The sequence below is a fragment of the Vespa velutina genome, chromosome 5 (genome assembly GCF_912470025.1).
Source record: "Vespa velutina chromosome 5, iVesVel2.1, whole genome shotgun sequence".
Taxonomy (NCBI): domain Eukaryota; kingdom Metazoa; phylum Arthropoda; class Insecta; order Hymenoptera; family Vespidae; genus Vespa; species Vespa velutina.
Window position 1 is genome coordinate 4312082 of NC_062192.1, and position 19469 is coordinate 4331550.

The 19469-nt window shown below is 38.1% G+C and overlaps 1 protein-coding gene across 5 annotated transcripts in view; it reads left to right on the top strand.

Annotated features, from left to right (window-relative positions):
• Nucleotides 1-19469, top strand: part of LOC124949563 (phosphatidylinositol 3-kinase regulatory subunit alpha) — a 41993-nt gene that overhangs the window by 6644 nt on the left and 15880 nt on the right. For 3 of the 5 annotated variants that reach the window (XM_047494834.1, XM_047494831.1, XM_047494832.1), the window contains 2 exons: nucleotides 13739-13848; nucleotides 17004-17138. In XM_047494834.1, the coding sequence (XP_047350790.1) occupies nucleotides 13739-13848; nucleotides 17004-17138 (245 nt within the window). Of the gene's footprint in view, nucleotides 1-8666; nucleotides 13849-17003; nucleotides 17139-19469 lie in introns of those variants that run through there. The other 2 variants (XM_047494830.1, XM_047494829.1) reach the window with 2 other exon arrangements.

A 19469-nucleotide genomic window follows, 5' to 3' on the forward strand; every position in this document is an offset into this window, starting at 1 on the left:
ACAGGCGAAGCTTTTATCTGAGAACGTTCTTTACATTGTTATTTACGGACGGCAATTTCTTTAGTCTTCATTTGCAACCTCGTTGCATCTCTTCGTTCGACTTCGGTTCGCTCGTTTAGATAGCCTTTTGGCATATGGGTGACGAAGACGTCGCTCTTAATCGACCAACTACGTATACACGCGACCGACCTCGAACCGTTTCTTCCATGCCGGTCCTAACTTAAGATCAATGCACTTATCCTCGCTCAAATATACCGACTCTCGATAATATGTGCCAATGAGAAAAGTAACTCGTAGTGTAAAATCAGCTCCCCTTCCTCAGTTTTTGAATTGTCTTAAACAAAACAGAGTTCATTGTTCCTTTAATGTGTCTTGTAGACGACCATAAATTCATTTCAATATTGAATGACTAACCTTACTTGGTCTCTTATTATTTGTGATCTCTTTTTTTAAAGTTCTTATAATATTTCATTTTTCAATGTTTCTTTTCATTATTTTTCATTATATTTTTTTAAAGAGTCGTCACGAATATTCTCTTATAGAAATTCTTCTGAACAGAAGGATTTCTTTTATTTCTAATAATTCTACATATAAAGAGCTTATTATTTGATAATCATTTTGAATATTTCTGTAAACGTAAAGCTCGTGCTTATATTGCATTTAGAATATCGTTCGTGAAAGTTCGGAGTCGGTAGACGTACAGCGTGTACGGCCTTAATCGAGCAATTTCTAACGCACGACCTCGAACCCCTCTTTGTCGCCCCCGTTTATAATGAGCGAATCCGCGCGATGTACTTTAGCCCTCGGAAAGGAAGCCTCATCGGTACGGGAGACTCGTGTAGTGGTTCATACGGTATTTCTTTAAAATCAGATAATGCAAACAAAAGAAGGAGGAGGGATATTCTGATCGATATAATCTTTGGTAGTTGGATGAAAGTAACAGGTTCTTGAGAAGAGATCGAACAAAGCGAAACCATCTCTCTAAAGAGTCGTCCTACGAATTGCCCTTTCTATTCGTCTACTTAAAGAACCATCAATTTTTCTTATCTCTTCTTATAAATTTCTATAATACATTGATTTTTATGTATTCAATGTTCGATGTATTCAATTAAAAACGATCGTACGTCTTAGATCAAATTGATAAATGTTTAATATATATATATATATTTTTTTTTCTTCTTTTTTTTTCTTTTTTTGTCATTTCTAATGTCTACGAATTATCTAAATTTTCGATAAAAATAATTCAAAGTTATCATCCCTTTTTTAAAATGTTTATATATGCATACAACGATCTATGTAAAATTTACTTGGCATTTAACGCATTTGGCAATTAGATTATTAATTTATGATGGAAAAATTAATTGTTTATCGTGGTAAAGGAAAGTATCGAACATTGTTACAAAGAAAGTAATGAAAGATTCCTAAAGGAATATTATGAATTGGCATTGCAATGTCTATAGATGCATTAAAGAGGACGTTTCCTTCGAAGAAATAGCTTCTCCTTGGCAAGCGTTGAACGTTTACCGGCAAAGTTCTCGTTTTGGCCAAGGAGTTTGGAAAGTCATTTCCGTCGATAGGAAGCTCATTGGACGGAGGATGAACCTAAGGAAAACAAATTTTCATACGGAGGAAAATTTTGCACGATCGTTTAACAAGTTGCACATAATGCAATAAATATTCTAACAGTATTTATACTTTTATAAAATATTAAGTATTAATATTTATTCTAATATGTCATCTATATATGTGTGTATCTGTGTGCGTACGTGTATAAAATTTGTTGGCAACGATGCGTCATCCAACGTTTAAACAATATATTTAATTTCAAAGTGATAAGAACACTCGCGAGTAAACTGACAATGTGTCATAGATGCTTTTTTACGAATAGTTTTCATTTTGTTGAAATTTTTCTTTTTTCCTACATATCGTCGAACAAATTTAATATTCTTTTTAAAATCTGAAAGACATTTACTATTATATTTAATGACTGTTAATTATAGACTTGGAAGAAAATTATTTAGAAATTATTGTGAAAACTCATATTTAGAGGATATATATTATAAAAATAAATACAATTTGTGGATACGTAAATTAGAAAAAAAAAGTTATACATTTTAAGTTAATTTTTTATTATTCCGTTAACAAATAAGATGCATTTACGTATAATTCTTATAGATTTTTCTTTTTTTCTTTTCCTTTTTTTTTTCTTTTTTCTTTTTTTTTTTTTTTTTTTACATCTGTTTAGTGTCTAAATACTTATCCATAGTAGTGTATATCTGTCTATGTGTGTATGCGCTTGCAAATGCACACAGAAATACGCATTCATACGTGCGAAGGTAGCGTGTTCATCGCGCTATCGTGTTCTTCCACGCACGCGTACACTCGTAAGCCTTGCATACGTGCATTGGCGCACGTATATCAGGTCGGTCGATTAAACTAAAATTAACTCGTCTACTTCGAGTCAGCGCGTTCCATCTTTTCGAAGCACCTTCGCGAGTTGAGTTTTACGATGCGAATTTTGGGCTCCTCCTCTTCGTTCTCTCATTTTTCGATTTCCTTGCCGAACGGACTATCCGATAATACGGAGTACGAGAGGAAGAGGAAAGAAAAAGAGAGAGAGAGATAGACAGATAGATAGATAGAGAGAGATAGATAGATAGAGAGAGTGAGAGAGAGAGAGAGAGAGAGAGAGAGAAAACGGGTTCGCTTCGAATTATCGGCCTCGACTCGTCTCCCCCTCTTCTCTCTCTCTCTCTCTCTCTCTCTCTCTCTCTCTCTCCATCACTCGTTATAAACCTCTGACCCTCTTACGACTGTCCGTGCGACGTCTCATCGTTGCATATCGCGCTATGGTTTTTTATCATTTACGTTACGTACAGTGAGAAACAGTTAATAGCATCTGGTTGGAAGTGTCTCTTTATTTTTAATTTTTTTCTCTCTCTCTCTCTCTCTCTCTCTCTCTCTCTCTCTTTTTTTTTTCTTTCTTTTTTTTTTTTTTGGGAGAGTGGGGGTTCTCTTTTTTTCCCTATCCTATCTCACAGCAAACAGTATCATTTTGTATATATGTTTGAGAAGAGTCTTTAAAGTTAATATCGTCATTTGCGAATATCTTATAAGAAGCAGTTTTTGTCGATTTGTATTGATTATAAAATAAAATAATTGATGATCTTATTATTGCTGTTATTTATTTATTTATTTATATATATATATTTTTTTCTTCTTCTTCAATGGCGTCACGTAAGATAATACAAATATAAAATTAATATGTAAATTCAGAACTTATTTTTTTTTTGTTTTTGTTTTTTCTTTTTTGTTTTTTTTTGTTTTTTTTTGTTTCTTTTTTTTTTTTTTTTAATGTCAAAGTATATAAGGGAATATTTATGCGATACGTTAAGAAGAAATAAAAATAAAAATGAAAGAATTAGTTCTGCTCATGATATATTATTGCTTATTACGATACATACATTACGTACATACAATATGTACATTGATATGAGATTCGATCGATGTTAAGTAGGAAGCTTGCTTCGGACGTGTTCGTTCAGTCGATTGTTCGTAAAAGCTCGAATCGTAACCGATCGATGCTTCCTCTCGTTTGATCGAGAGCTTTTCCTCTCGAGGATATATCGAGGCACTTTTGTGCCGACGGACTCGACTAGTCTGCTCCAGCTGCCGTTCATCTCGACGGCTCGTCGTTGTCTTTTTTTTTTTTTTTTGTTTTTTGTTTTTTTCTTTCTTTCTTTTTTGTTTTCTTTTTTTCTTTTTTTTTCCGCGAGAATTACGTGCAAAAAGGCGAGCGTCAAGTTGCACAACGCGACTCGAGCGTTGCAAGAGAACGTTGTCGTCGACATTGTCTAATCCTTCTTATTGCCACGACTAGCACTGGCACAGTGTATCTATTTATACGTATACGCATTTCGGGGAAAGTTGATATGGATAGAAAGTGAGAAAGGGAAGAAAGAAAAAGAAATCAAAATTTATATGGGATAATAAAATTAATACGGAGGAAATAATATCCAATTTATAAGTAATCATATAAGGGGAATACATATAGAGGTATTAAAAATATAATATTATAATAACTTAGATAGAATTATATTGAACGAACGATAATTATAATATTTATTGAGAAAGAAAATAAACAAGGAGGACAATTGTAATTAAATATAAATTTATCAGTTGACATATAAAAAAGATAATGCAGTATAGAGAAAATGATAATATATATATATATATTGCAATTATATCTACAGAATAATTTTAATTGAGTAATAATCGAAGAAAAGTGAGAGATAGATAGATAGATAGATAGATAGATAGATAGATAGATAGATAGATAGATAGATAGATAAATGGAGAGAGAAAGAGAGAGAAAGAGAGAGAGAGAGTGCGGTGGGGGGGATGGGGAAAGGAAGGACCGGGATGCACGCGATGGAGCTGCATTGATTCGCAGATGTATAGGCCTCCCCCCAAGCTCGGTGTGGAGGTCATGGGTAATGGAGTGCATCGTCACGTTGCTATGGGAAATTCGGGATTTCCCGGCTAGAAGACGGGGAGTATATAGTATGAGAATAGCTTACGTGCAATTTCCTTTCCTACTACTTTTTATCTATTAGCAGCTACGAACGTTTTCGTGGATCCCCTTTTACGACCGAGATTATTCGATAAATTTTGGTGGTTTTTTTGATAAGTTTTTACGAGCGTATATTCATCATCGAAGATATGAGAACGAATTTTAATTGATCGATTTTCTTTTCTTTTCTTTCTTTCTTTTCTCTCTCTCTCTCTCTCTCTCTCTCTTTTTTTCTTTCATTACAACCATTGATCGTATTCAATTTGATCGAAATTATGAATAAGACGCAAATTTGTTTCAATTTTTATTTATATCAATGCATACGATTAATATGAAACGAAGTTAGTCGCGCAATAGGAATATGAAGCCGTGCGTATCTTTGTCACGTTCGCTGTATTTAATCTTTAGCTGAAGCATCTGGACTTGTGCAAATACTAGCCTCCGAGCAATCGTGTAAATTTTTTTGTTAAAATCCAAGTTCGGTTTTAAATCGAATGGATTGAGTATATAGCATACATTGTATACATATGTATACGCATAGGGCTTATTACACAGAGTTATTTATTCTATATTTTAATCATCGTGACAATGGTCACGATAGTGATTGGAAAGTCAATTAAATGGAGAAAGTCAAATGGACGCTCTAGTCCAATTTTATTATTTTTCACGAGTACCGATCTATATCATAATACATTGTATATGAGACCAGTTTATTACATATTTCGAAAATTTCGGGATTCTATAGTTTTTTTTTTTTTTTTTTTTTTTCTTTTTTTTTTTCGAGAAAGATTAAAGAATTAGTATTTCAATTTATATAGAAAAATCGAAAAGATTTGTTTAAACAAAAACTCTATATTAGTTTCTAATTGCAAATGTCGCATTGTCGATTTTTTTGAAATTAAATCTATTGGGATTAATCATTATATCCTTTCTTAATGCCATTATAGTATTTATTTTGGATTATAATAAAATTTTTTCTGAGAACGTTAAAGACATGATTATTATCAAATATTCTCTTCTCTCCTCCCCTCTCCCCCCCTCTCTCTCTCTCTTTCTTTTTGCGATAGGAAAAGATTTGAAATTTTTGCTCGACTATACAGTGCAGATATAATATTGCAGAGGGAGACAAAGATAAGGTTTGCGACGTTGTTGAAGGACGGAAAAAGGAAAGAGTAGTGGAATTGAGGCGACAATGTCTCTTTTGTAGTCCCCCTCCTTTCATGCATGCGTGCACGTGTTCGGGCGTGACGAAGACGATCAATCGATCGATAGATCGACCAATCGATCCGATCGACGAATCGGCCGCTCCCGAATGATCGTCGTTCGAAACGTGGAGCTGTTATACGACATTGTTTCCTTTTTTGTCTTTCCGAACACGATCGTGAACGTTGATGAGCAGCCTCGCATATATGTACACTTTCAATACAAAAATAAAATTCAAAACGCGTAAACGCGATCGTCTTTGGATAGAATGTTTCGATGGTAGAGAAAAGTATACGGTCCTGAATCGTGATTCTCGATTTTGAATTTATTTCTCGATGATATGCTCGTTCATAATTTTCTAAACGGGGAAATTTATTTTGAAAAATAAAAAAATTCTTCTATGAGTGAAAAAAGAAGAATCTTTATTTTATATTTATAGTAATAAAGCTCATCCAATTTTGAATATCAAAATCGCATTTTATATAAATCCAAATGTCGCTATCGTATATATAGAATAATATCGATTGCTATAAGATAGAAATGGAGCTTTAATATAAATGTGGAAACGAAAAGTTGGAAATAAAATGGAAAGGGCTATCACGCCATTTGATATTATTGCTTTTTATCGTACGAAAGGTATCTTTTTCTCACTATCATTGTAAAAAAGCAATAGACGAAAGTATTGCAAGGAGAAAGATACGAGCGTTTAAACGACTTCACGCTAACCGCTTTCTCTGTCTTTTCGTGGATCTATAAAAGCAGCTTTGCTGTTATACTTCCCGCACGTGAAGAGGTATCCTTTATATACCAAGATCGTGTGTGCTGTTTAAGTAGCGGAGAAAAACGATTACGGCATAATATATGATCATTTCTACACGTTCTACACACAGAATACGGCCAATTTTCTATAACCAAAAATCAAAGTTACGTATCTGTTTTCTTACATTGTTACCCACACTGACAAAGTTATAAATGACGTATTTTCTTGGAAGATTAACAATGTCTGTCTATTCTGTATCTCTGCACTCAACCGAAATTTATTGTTTATTTTATCTAAAAATAAATAAGTAACGTTTATATTGAAAGTGATGAAAAACAAAACTCATGGTCGTTTTGATTAGAAATCTAGGTAATATTTATATTTAAAAATCATTTAAATCTTAAATTCGTTTTATTTTACAAACCGTAAATATTTATGAGGAACAACTAATGCAATACGCTTTAAGTAACTTGATAGTCACAATACCATATAGAAGTACCATATACACATTTATGAACATTTTCTAGAGTTTCGATAAATAAGAAGAAAAAAAAGAAAGAAAGAAAGAAAGAAAAAAAAAAAAAGAACAAAGAAAGAAAGAAAGAAAGAAAGAAAGTTGAACAACGGCGATAGCACAGGGCGACGCGTGTTGCGGTAGCGGGACTGTGACCTTGAACAGGAAGCTCTCCCGGTAGTACGCATGCGTGCGACTAGATTCGATCATCCCACGTTCGCGGACCCTTTCCATGATCTCTCAACCCCGTTGCCGAGCGCGCTATACGTTGGAAAGCCGCTTTTCACTTTCACGTCCCTTCCTTTAAGCCGACCCTTAAACGATCCACACGCCATTGAATTTCGTTGGTTAGAAAACTTCTTCTTCTTCTTCTTCTTCTTCTTCTTCTGCTGCTGCTGCTGCTTCTGCTTCCTCGACGACTTTGGCTTCGTCGTTGACGTCAACTACGACAATAACAAGGATGATGACGATGACGTCTCGTACGTGCACGCGAGACGAAAAGGGTGAAGCGAGTTCTCTTCGGGAAGAGAGTACTTTACGATAAGAGCGAGGAGAGTAAAAGGCTCGATCGTAAAAGAGCTCGCACCTGCGCCACTGCCGGTATATTAACGACTGCCGTTGAGCTAAGGGAAACGACGGAAAGGAATACCGTGGAAGCGATTTTCCGCGTAGAAAATACTCCTTGAGACATGCCGATGATGTCTCGTCTTTCTCCTCGTTTAAACGTTGCATTTAAAATCGGCCACTTAGAGTAAACGGCGATGCTGCATATACTACGTATGTACTTTTTTCAAGTATAGGCGAGTACACTTTTTAGTCCGTAAAAATAGTCTTCCTTCGAGGTTCCTCTCAATTTCTTTGTTCGGATGTTCTTGGTTGTTGGACGTCGACGGGAAGCATCGTTTCCGATATCGCCTTCGTAAAAACATTTTTTATCGATCAACAAGAGGATTTAGGAGTATTGGTGATTGCACCAATTGAAATTGAATCTTTTTTTTTTCTTTTTTTTTTTTAAATCGTATGAATCTGTTGAGCTTTTTATCTCTCTCTTTGTCTTTCTCTTTTTTTTTCCTTTTCCTTTCTTTTCTTTTCTTTTTTCTAGAAGCATTTTGAATTTCCCGCGGCGAACGAATCGCCGTTGATATTATCGATGGATATCTCAATCTGTCGACCTTTGACACGAACGAAATCTTTTCGGCGATTGAACGAAGTTACAAAGATTACATTTATCAATTCAATTCAAAAACTACGACAGACGCCACCGCGTAAAAAAGACTTGTTCCTTTCTCCTTCCCTTCCCCCAAGTTTCTTGCGTGTTCTCGGACAAAGATCTCCCACGACTATACGTAAGAAACATTAACTGAACGATGTTGATCGTCGTTAAATCCTACATATATGTATATATATATATAAATGATTTTAAAAGAATCATAAATCGAAGATTATCATTAAATCATCGATGCTAGGGCTGTAACTCTTATCCGTTTCTGTTTCTTTGGCTCTTTTTTTTTGTCTTTCCTTTTTTTTTTTTTTTTTTTTGCTGGTAGTTTCGATCGTTCGACCGTTGTAGAGAGATATGCCTGTAGAGTTATACATACGAAGGGAAAGAATGGATAGGATTGAGGAAGGGTAAGAAGAGAAAGGCGAGGCACCGAGTCGAATCGACACGGCCCTGGCTCGTAGCGTTAAAGGCCACGAGAAGGGCCGAGCGTCAGCGGAAAGGGCCGAAGTCGTGCGCCGACGATCGAGCAGGAGGTTCGGCTCGTCGGCGAGAGAGCCGCCGTGACTGCCGCTGGCTCCGGCAATGGCTATTGACCGAACTTGGCAGACCGGCCGGTCAGCTGTGCACCGTGCCACTGTCGTCGTCGTTATTAGAACAAAAGTGGATATATTCCATTAAAAAAATACACGTCCTCTTAAGAGGTATATCACCTCGTTATCTTTCTACGAAAAAGAAATCGACCAGAAGTCGTTCAAGAGGAAAAGGAGGAGGAAGAGGAGAAGGTGGAGGAGGAGTAACCGTTGAGGAAGACGCTGAATGTGATCTTCCTTAAAACGAGAAGATTATCGTCCTCGGATATTATATTGGTAGCTCGTACGACCGAACGACAACTTTACGAGGAAGTAAAAAGAATTCGAGTGCGAGACTTTCTTTTTCTTCTTTTCTCCCTTTTTTTCTTTTTCTTTTACCTTTTCTTTTCTTTTTTTTTTTTTTTTTTTTTTTTTCTGTTCAAAAAATAAAACACAAAAGAAACGAAGAAAGAAAGAGACAGTCTGTGCGTCGTGATCGTGACTACGAGAATAGCCGAAGCTTCATCGAAAGAGTTTGAAGACGGCGAGAACGACGACTTCGGAGCAGCCGCTGAGGAAAAGAGATCGAGCGCAAGTATAGCATAAAAAGAGAGATAGATAGATAGAGAGAGAGAGAAAGAGAGAGAGAGAGAGAGAGAGAGAGAGAGAGAGAGAGAGAGAGAGAGAGAGAGAGAGAGAGAGAGATAGAGATAGATAGAGAGTGAGAGAGAGAGAGAGAGAGAAAGAAAGAAAGAGACAGATAGACAGAGAAAGATAGAGAGGCGATCGTCATTGCACATACGAGCGAGTAACGACTGTGTGCACAGCTCGTGCGTGCAGGTGTGCGGGACAAAAAGTGCATTGCCCAGTGGACTTTTCCATCCGGTGGCTCACGAACTGTATGTAGTCTTCGCGCCGGCGTTTTCGTCCACGAGACGAGAGAGCACGCGAACGACGAGAGGACGGTGACGAGAAACGACGTTCGAGGGAGGAGGAGGTGGAGGAGGAGGAGGAGGAAGGTGAAAAGTAGGGAGACACTCGTTCGGTAACCGCGCTCCTCTCGCGCCGGAAGGAGAATCGTGGAGGTTCTGTTGGAGGAGTAGGAGGAGTAGGAGGAGGAGGAGGAGGAGGACGACGAAGAACGAAGAGAGTAGTAGGGGATATATCGTATCCCTCGTGTGGCCTCGTCGAAAATCGAAGAACGACGACGGTGTGGAATCGATGTGGATAGTCTCTCGATTATCGGCGAACGTTTTAACGAAGAAAATTAATAGAAGAGAGTGATAAAAGAGACGGTAAAAAGCCATCTATTTCTTTTTTCTTTTTTTTTTTCTTCTTCTTCTTCTTCTTTTCCTTTCTATTCTCTCTTTTTTTCTTTTTTTTTTCTTCTTACCCCCTCCCACCCCTTCCCCCATCCCCCCCCCCCCTTTTCTTTTTTGCTACAACATCTCTACGTGAAAACTTTAGACGTACGAAAAGAAGAGCACGGAGGAGAAAAGTGAAAGAGGGAGATATAAAATTGTCCGACGTTGTGAGTTCTACATTATCGACGAGGTAGCGGAGGGAGAAGAAGGAAACGGATTCGTCGGTAAAACAGTGTCACGCGCGCTGCCACGGAGGAAGGACGGAAGACGAACGGAGGCTTTTGTGGGAGCCGGTCGTAACCGAGACCAGTCGCGAATACGCGCTTAACGTGATAACGACTAGACTCGTCTTTGCGCGTGACTTTACTTTTTTTTCTTCTTTTTTGAAATCTCAGTCCGATCGAATACTAATAATAATAATAATAATAATAAGAAGAAGAAGAAGAAGAAAAAGAAGAGGAAGAAGAAGATCGTTGATCGTTCCTTCATTTTTTTTTATCACGCGAAGAAAAAAAGTGAAAAGAAAAAAAAAGGAAAAAGAAAAAAAAAGAAAGAAGAAGAAGAAGAAGAAGAAGAAGATAATAAGAGAAAAGAAGTGGCTAAAAGAAGATTGGATCGAAGGTCTTGCTTCGGGCACTTGAGTCGACGGAAACGATATATTCTCTCGCCGGTTACACGGAAGCACGTTTCGTTTGAGGAATTTGTCCGCTAGGCCAACGTGACCAAGGAAATTTTATATACGCCGTTCGTAGTACAAGAATACACGAGTGCATAGATAAAGAAAGAAAGAAAAGAAGGAAGGAAGGAAGGAAGGAAGGAAGGAAGGAAGGAAGTAAGGAAGGAAGAAAGAAAAGAAAAGAAAGGGAAGAAAGAAAAGGAATAAAGAAAGAAATCAGAGAAGAGAAATAAAAAAACGGAATCGTCCAAACTCGTCCGGTTTATTTGTGAGGAGAGAAGATTACTGGCGATAGATCGATCTCTCCTCTCTAGTGGCAGAGCGATCGCGTTCGCGTGGAGCAGCGTATGAGATCGAGAGGAACACGAGAAGAAGCGCCCTCGTCTCGTGGAGATTCGTGCCGATCGAAGAAGAAGAGAGAGCGAGTACAGAGAGAGAGAGAGAGAGAGGCAGAGAGAGAAAGAGAAAGAGAAAAGACGATAAGAGAAGGAGAGGATCCTTCGACGATTTTGAATCGCGTTCGATAAGCCACGAGGATCACTCTTTCTCTCTCTCTCTCTGTCTCTCTCTCTCTCTCTTTCTCTCTCTCTCTCTCTCTCTCTCTCCCTTGGTTTCTTGGCGCTACGTGTGTGCTCGTGGGACTACGTTGAAAATCGCTCGGTGTCGTTGCTTGACGGAACCGGTTTCGTTCGGCTCGGCGAATCTCGGCGTTTATACAAAGGTCGTGTGTGCTCGCTCGTGAGAGAGCGGTAGGAGTGAGATTTATGGAAAACGAATTTACACGAGGTCACACCCACGGGAGCGGCTCTCTTTCGTTCTCTCTCTCTCTCTCTCTCTCTCTCTCTCTCGTTCACTCTTTTTCTCTCTCTTCTCTTCTGTTCTCTTCTCTCTCTCTCGTTCTCTTTCTTTCCTCTTTCTACGTTGGTACGTCTATTTCCACTTCTCTTTATTAATAATAACGACGGCGCTAACGCAACGCCGACGGTAAAACGGCGGCGCCGTGCGACCGTGTGGGTGCCTTGAGAGGTAGAATCGGCTGAGGTTGAAGGAACCGAAGGAAAAAAAGACGGAAGGATAACGAGGACGGAGGTGTCCTTCGGAGCACGGAAAAGAACAAAAGAGAATAGAGAGAGGGAGAGAGAGAGAGAGAGAGAGAGAGAGAAAGAAAGAAAGAAAGAAAGAGAGAAAGAGAGAGAGAGAGAGAGAGAGAGAGAGAGAGAGAGAGAAATATTAAACTTTGAGAAAGGATCGACGTACTCTCTTGGTACAGCAGTGATATACCCGTCGGGAAGAATCCAAAGAAGATTTGTCTTGAATCGTTATGAGGCTGATGTGTCCCTCGCTAGAATCGAAAAAGATACGATCTCGTAAAGCAAGAATGTTCGAAAGGAGATGGACGTAGCACCGATGGATTACGTCGTAGTCTCTCGAACGGACTTACAACTTGCACTATTTTTCAAGGAGAAAAGAAAACGATAGGAGTGAGAGCGAGATGGCCGAATTCGAAGAAAGCAAAACTTTCCTGTTCGAGTGGAAAGAACGGAGAGATTGCTTGCTTACGATAGAGCTTTACGAGACCTAGTCCCTGCTGGTATACTCTTCTAATAGTTGCGAGGTGTTAAAGAAGAGGTTTGAAGAAAAATAAGTGAAAGAGGAAAAAGATAGGGGAGAGAGAGAAAGAGAGAGGAGGGTGAGAGAGAGAAAGAGAAAGAGAAAGAGAGAGAAAGAGATAGAGATAGAGAGCCTTGATGATCTCGAATAACTTTGACGATGAAGCGAGCGACGAGCGCAACCGCGGCCTGCGCCTCGCAGGTACAACAACCGGTGGCCGCTCTTCAGGGGAAGATACATGATCTTCTCCTTAACCCATTGAATGCTCGTACGGAGGAAGAAGCGACGTTATTCAAGGGTATTGGCGGTGTGAAATCGTCAGTTTCAGCGTCATCGTCGTCTACGACGGTGACGTCGAAGGATGAAGCAAAAGCAAAGTCCTCGGCCATGCCACGGCTTTTGGCCGTTGATTCGGACAATTATATGCTTAGGAAAGGTGCGGGGACTATTAACGGAGTCTCCTCGTCTAACGCAACAACGATGACAGCCCCTACGACAACGACGTCGACAACGTCATCGTCCATCGAAGCCGTCGGCTGTTCTCGAGTAGCGCGAGCTTTTCTAGCAAACGCACCTACGAACGGCACTTATACCGATCTGCAAATGCACTCGATTCTTGGTTATAACAATAACGAGACGAGACAACAACAACAACAGCAGCAACAACAACAACAACAACAACAACAACAACAACAACAGCAGCAATCATACGAGCCGAGAATCAAACCAACAGTAGCGACTTCTTCTAGCACGAATCAATTTACTGCACAGAGATGGTTAGCGAGTCATTTACAGGCCCAACCGCGTTGCCTGTTGAACAATTCCAATAATGGCAACAACAAATCGGATTCTCCACAGCAGCAACAGTTTTTGCGTGCATTTAATGACGAGAAACGCGAGAACGAGACCGAGATCGATAACAGGTCGCGTTTACCCTGTTGTGCCCGAGTGTTTTCCTTTCATCGATATGTCTGTAGGTGTAACGATGCTGCTGCTGTTACCTCGCAGCAACAACATCAATTGAGTAAAGAATCGTGGGAGATCGAGAGCCCTGTCGTAGATTCGAATTGGATTGAGAACGATGCGATTGTTGGATCTAATTCATCCGTCGATAAAGCTATCCGCTCGTTAAAGGGCAAAAGCGCGTGTAGTACCCTCGAGGCGCGAACGTTCGCTGCCTCGAGGGTGCCTGCTGGTGGAAGATTGTCCGCGTGTTGCTGCATGTGTGCTTCGCTCTGTCCCGCAGACTGCCGCGCGTGCTTCCACATCGTCTGCTCGGTCTACAGCGGACAGCACCTGTGCCAATGGAGTAACAAGGGTCACGCGCTACCCGGCCAGATTTTTTATGAGGACAAGGTCAGTATATCAGTATTTTATCTAACGTACTCTTGCCCTTTTTAACACTTTCAGTGTCAATAAACAATAAATTACATCTTTCTTTGTAAGTTGCTATATTAAAATGCAATTATTTAAGTCTTATATTTTTCTGATTCTTTTTTTTTCTTTCTTTCTTTCTTTCTTTCTTTTCTTTATGAATGTCTCATAGAAAAGTCATAGTTCATCGGAAGAATAATTTTAATGCCAGGAAACAATTTTTTTTTCTTTATTTTTTGTATCTTTTCTTTTCTTTTTTTTTCTTTTTTTTTTTGCTTTGATATTATTATTGACACTTAAGAAATAACGCTTGATATTTAAATTATTTAAAAACTAATTGTATTGTTTGCTGTATCAAAATTCTATTCAAAGGGTTAAAAATCCTATCGACCAAAAAGCCTCTCAAACTCAATGCTCAAGAAAGCGTAATAATTCGAACGCCTTATTGTTTTCGCAACAATTCGATTCGCACAGTGGATAAAAAAGAGAACTTCAAATTCATCTCTTTGCTATATCTTCTCTCTCTCTCTCTCTCTCTCTCTCTCTCTCTCTCTCTCTCTCTCTCTCTCGATCTCTCGCTCTCTCGCTCTCGCTCGCTCTCATTGCTATCAACTGCCCATTGTTTCGTCTATCTTATCAGGGATAAGTACGGATCGAAGAAAATAATGTCTTAACTAAATCGTTAATGTCTTAATTAAGTCGCTCAGAATCGAACGATACTTTCGAGCGATCATTTTCGCAAACATTAAATAGTTCTTAAATTCTTTGAAATCATTATTTTTTCGATTACTTGCACTCATATAAATATCTGAAGATATGTAGATCAATAGACAGATTCATTGAATTTTGGGATAGTAACATCACGCGATAGATAATATATATATATATATATATATATATATATATATATATATGTATATATATATTACAAGCAAAGAAATTGTTAACAATTACCATGATTATGAGTTAGATATTTTTGAATGGAAAACAATTCTTTCGTCATAATAATAATTATATAAAGTAATGAAATGAATAGATAGAATATATCCAGATATTACATGAATCCTCACATATATAGTAATGGATTATTGAAGTTGAAACTTGAGAAAGAGAGAGAGAGAGAGAGAGAGAGAGAGAGAGAGAGAGAGAGAGGAAGGGACGGAGAGAAAGAGAGAGAGGGAGGAAGAGAAACAAAAGAGAGAAATTATCAGTGGCAAGTGAATCGAGCGATTTGCATGATTATGGGTCTATTTTAGTTAGTGACGAAAACCCACCTCAACGTTAGGCCCCCCTCGATTCCTAAGCCGGTTTTAATACGCTCTCAGACATATAAGCGACATTTTGTTATTAGAGCGAAACCTGCTTGAGCCCGATGGCGTAACGACCTAAATCTATCTGGGTAAAAGCGAAGTGCCGAGGAAATAACGCCGACGCCTTTTTAATCGGCTGTGATCACGAGTTTTTGCGATATATACCATCTATATGTATCATATAGAATCGATTTCAAAGGATGAATAAATAATATAAATACAATGAAAATATTCATTACAAATTATGGCTAATATCGTTGTTTGATGTATTGAACTATGATACACGAAATGGATTTGTAAAATGTCTCGAATTTTTTTCAAGGAGATACAATTTTATAAAAGAAAAGAAAAGAAAAAACAAAAAAGAAGAAGAAAAAAAAAGCATAATTCGAAAGTAAAATTAAAATAACGTACACATTTTTTTTTTTTATAAATATTCATTGTTTTCAATTAAATACTAAAGTTGAATCTTTATGTTAAATTATACTCTGTTTGAACTATAATAAAATATTTATATAAATGCGAAGTCGCGGTCGATGCGTTGGAAACGCGTTAATAGGCAAACTAGTAGAAGGTAAAAGACTCTTTCGGTGGAATTGATCGTTGAAATTTTATTGTGAAACATTCGTTTCGTTTATGTTGAAAAACGCGTCGGATGCAAAGTAATTTATGAAACGTTTCAATAAGAACCACGATCACCATTACGAAAAAGGACGATGAAAATGGAAGATAAATTTTTGTGTTTTTCGAAGTGTAATCATATCGAGATATTTTTTTCTTTTTATTTTTTTTTTTTTTTGCGGATCTGAGATACGCGTAGAAATTTTTTGTGCGTAAATTCACGTAGAAAATTTCAAGAAAATTGTCGCATGTTTCTTTCCCGTTGCTGAGATACGAAGATATATAAGAATAAGAGGGAGACAGAGAGAGAGAGAGAGAGAGAGAGAGAGAGAGAGAGAGAGAGAGAGAGAGAGAGAGAGAGAAAAGTAGAAGTAGAAGAAAAAGTAGAAGAATAAGAAGACATCGAATGTGTTATCTCGTTGGTGTCGTCACGATCATAGACTTAAGGTTACAAGAGAAGGTTACGTTTTCTTATTCTCTCTCTCTCTCTCTCTCTCTCTCTCTCTCTCTCTCTCTCTCTCTCTCTCTCTCTCTCTATTTCGCGCGCGAGATCGCGTGTTTTTTTTACGCATTCGATTAATCGAGTTTTCTCAATACTGTGCTCGCGCAATCGTACACACAGACATGTGCAAGCATATATCCAGGTACATGCGGATATGCATGTACTCTACGTACTCGATGTCTTTCACGTCGATGCTGCCACGGCAGGCTATACTTATCTAATCTGTCTTTGGTCGCATGGTGAACGTTCACGAATACGGTCTTCGTTTCGGCACGGATATACTTGTCGCATTATCTTTGGAATCGCGAAATAAGTTCAGAAGGTTAAAGGTGTATCTTCAAAATAATACGTAATTATGAATATGTACGAACTGTTAAATAAAGCGATTGATCGACGATGCATTTACTTGCTTTTACGTACAGTCGATTTCAAGACAGTCTTCGGAGTTTTCATTTTCGATAATAAAACATTTCTATTGTGAATGGTGTTCTACTTTGATATTTTTTTTTTTTCTTTTTTTTTTTTTTTTTTTTTTTTTTTTTTTTTTGTTTATTTCTGTCCCTTTCTCTCTTTCTCTCTATTGTTCACTGGAGCGAGACAACAAATCGGTTGTCCCTTTACGAACGATCGGATTTGGGTCGATCGCCATTGCAATTTAATAGCTACTATATCGTTCAAGCCAAGCTCTCTCATCTTTTTTATAGCCCGTCAGTGAATGGACATCGTTAGACGTACTCGAGTGGATGTCAGCGTTAAATCTCTACAGCTATGCGGACATTTTCAAATCGAAGGATATTAAAGGTAGCGATCTTCGTCATCTGGATCGAGATAAACTCATGGTAAGTCATATTATACGGATCCTATGATAATCGACAATATATACCTATATCAATATAATGATATTAATCCGCGTGGGCCACTCATAATGTTTAATAGTTTATTCCTGTTTTACATTGGTACGCGTATTTAACGACGCGAGAATATAAAAGTACATTAATGGAAGTTAAACGAGCGACCTAGAAAAATCAAGAGCATGATGGATGGCGAAGTGAGGGAGGAGGAGAAGGGTAGGAAAAAGAGGGGGTCGATCGACGTATTCGCAAAAATCGAAATTTCTTTGGTTGGTACGACAAAGGCGATGACCTCGAAGTGAAGAATATCTGGACGACGTTTTCCTTGGCCCGTTGGCCTTGTAATTGCCATGGAGCGTCTGCCTCGGACCATACGGAGGAGTCTTTATCGATTCTTTCTTTTCTCCATTTGCTTTTATTGCCTATCGCGCGTGCCTTATCTTTCTCTCTCTCTCTCTCTCTCTCTCTCTCTCTGTCTCTCTTTTCTCTTCTTTAATATTTACGTTACTCGATGGAATTCGTCCAACGGTCATTTTATTTAACTAAGGAACGAAAAGGAAAGAAAGAGGGCGGGGAGAGGGGAAGAAAATTAATTGAAAAAAGAAAAAAGAAAAAAGAAAAAAGAAAAAAAAAGAAAAGAAAAAAAAAAGAAGAAAAAAGAAGAAACAAAGTTGGGAGTCGGCGTCCACGTGACGTGGACGTAAATTAAAATCGAATGAATATTCCTAGTTGAGCTAGACGCTAGACGAGTTAGACACGCTTTACATAGAAAGCATATACATATGTATTCATCGCATCGGACGTTCTTCGACGTTCGTGCCACGATTCAGCTATAGATCGTACATATATACATTACGTATATACATACGTTCGTTCCTATCGTCGTCGACATTATCATAATCATAATGAGTCTCTCGCTTAGGTGGCTCCGAGGCTCATGCGGCCTTTCAAACTCCTCCGTATTGTGCGTGAAAAAAGGTTTACTCTTGGCGGTCTTACTGCTTCTACTTGGCCTATCGTCTCTCGTCTAATTAAGAGGAGGCAACTACTTACGGCAATTAAAGAAAGAAAGAAAGAAAGAATAGGAATTGAGTTGAAAATGAGAAAGGGGGGATTGAATTGGCGAATAGCGGAAAACCGAATTAAGTGGAGGAGACCGAGCTTAGGAGGGATTAAAGAAGGAAAGCTAAGAACATTAATTAGAATGGCAAAAGTAGACAGGATAATTGGTATACTAATTAGCGCTATATTAGAAATTTCATTCGAAACGTAAATTAGTGATAGAACGGCGATACCACCTATCGCGTTCGTCGTGCGATCAAGCGTCTTATTGTGTATAACACGCATGCGCTTTCTACTACGCGCACTATTGTCTCTTGCTCGTAGAGCTGCCAACAGGAATCGTTACTTCGTCCAGGTAGATTAAAAGTGCGCTACGCGATCTTCATACTTGATTCGAGTCGCGAATCATCTCTCTCTCTCTCTCTCTCTCTCTCTCTCTCTCTCTCTCTATCCCTATCTCTATCTTTCTCTTTCTCTCTTCGATAGTTCGCCGTCGATTTTGTAAGGTGGAATTTCTTTTTCTTTTCTTTTCTTTTTTTTTTTTTTAGGATTGAAAGATCGTCAGAGAAGAAGTTTTGCGAACGATCAATATTTCTTTTTTCCTTTTTCTTTTATTTTTATTTTTATTTATTTATTTTTTTTTTCTTTTTTTTTTTTCCCCTTTGACTTTTTCGTATTCTCGCATTGCAAGCAATGAAAGGATTTTGTAGGAACATGGAGAACAAGGACGAAATCGCCGGAACTTCTTTAGCAAGGCTCCGTCGCGTATAATAAGTATATTACAATGCTAATCGACTCGTAAAACTCGACGCGTGAGAATTTTTCCTTCTGTCTATGCGAGAATTCGCGCTAGTTCTTTGTGATTTTAAAGGAATTCTAAAATCGATCTACTCACTGTCGTAAAGAGTTATCGGTCGAAGATACGAGACCCTAAATCATCCGAGTGGTGTTATGTTTTTTAATACAACACTTGAAAAAACCCACCATGCGTCGTCTCAAACGAATATAAAACATTCTCGACTTTGCGTTCTCTTCTTTATTCCTGACTCTTTCTTTTGAGTCGAACTTTGTACGTAGACGTGCATACATAGTGACTATTCTTTTCTCTCTCTCTTTCTCTCTCTATCTCTCTATCTCTCTCTTTCTCTTTTTCTTACTATACGTCGAGCGTAAAATAATATAACGCCGGCGTTAAATTTTATTGTTGTGCTCGCGCGCGAACGAATATGCGTAATATATCGATCCTTACTTTAGCCA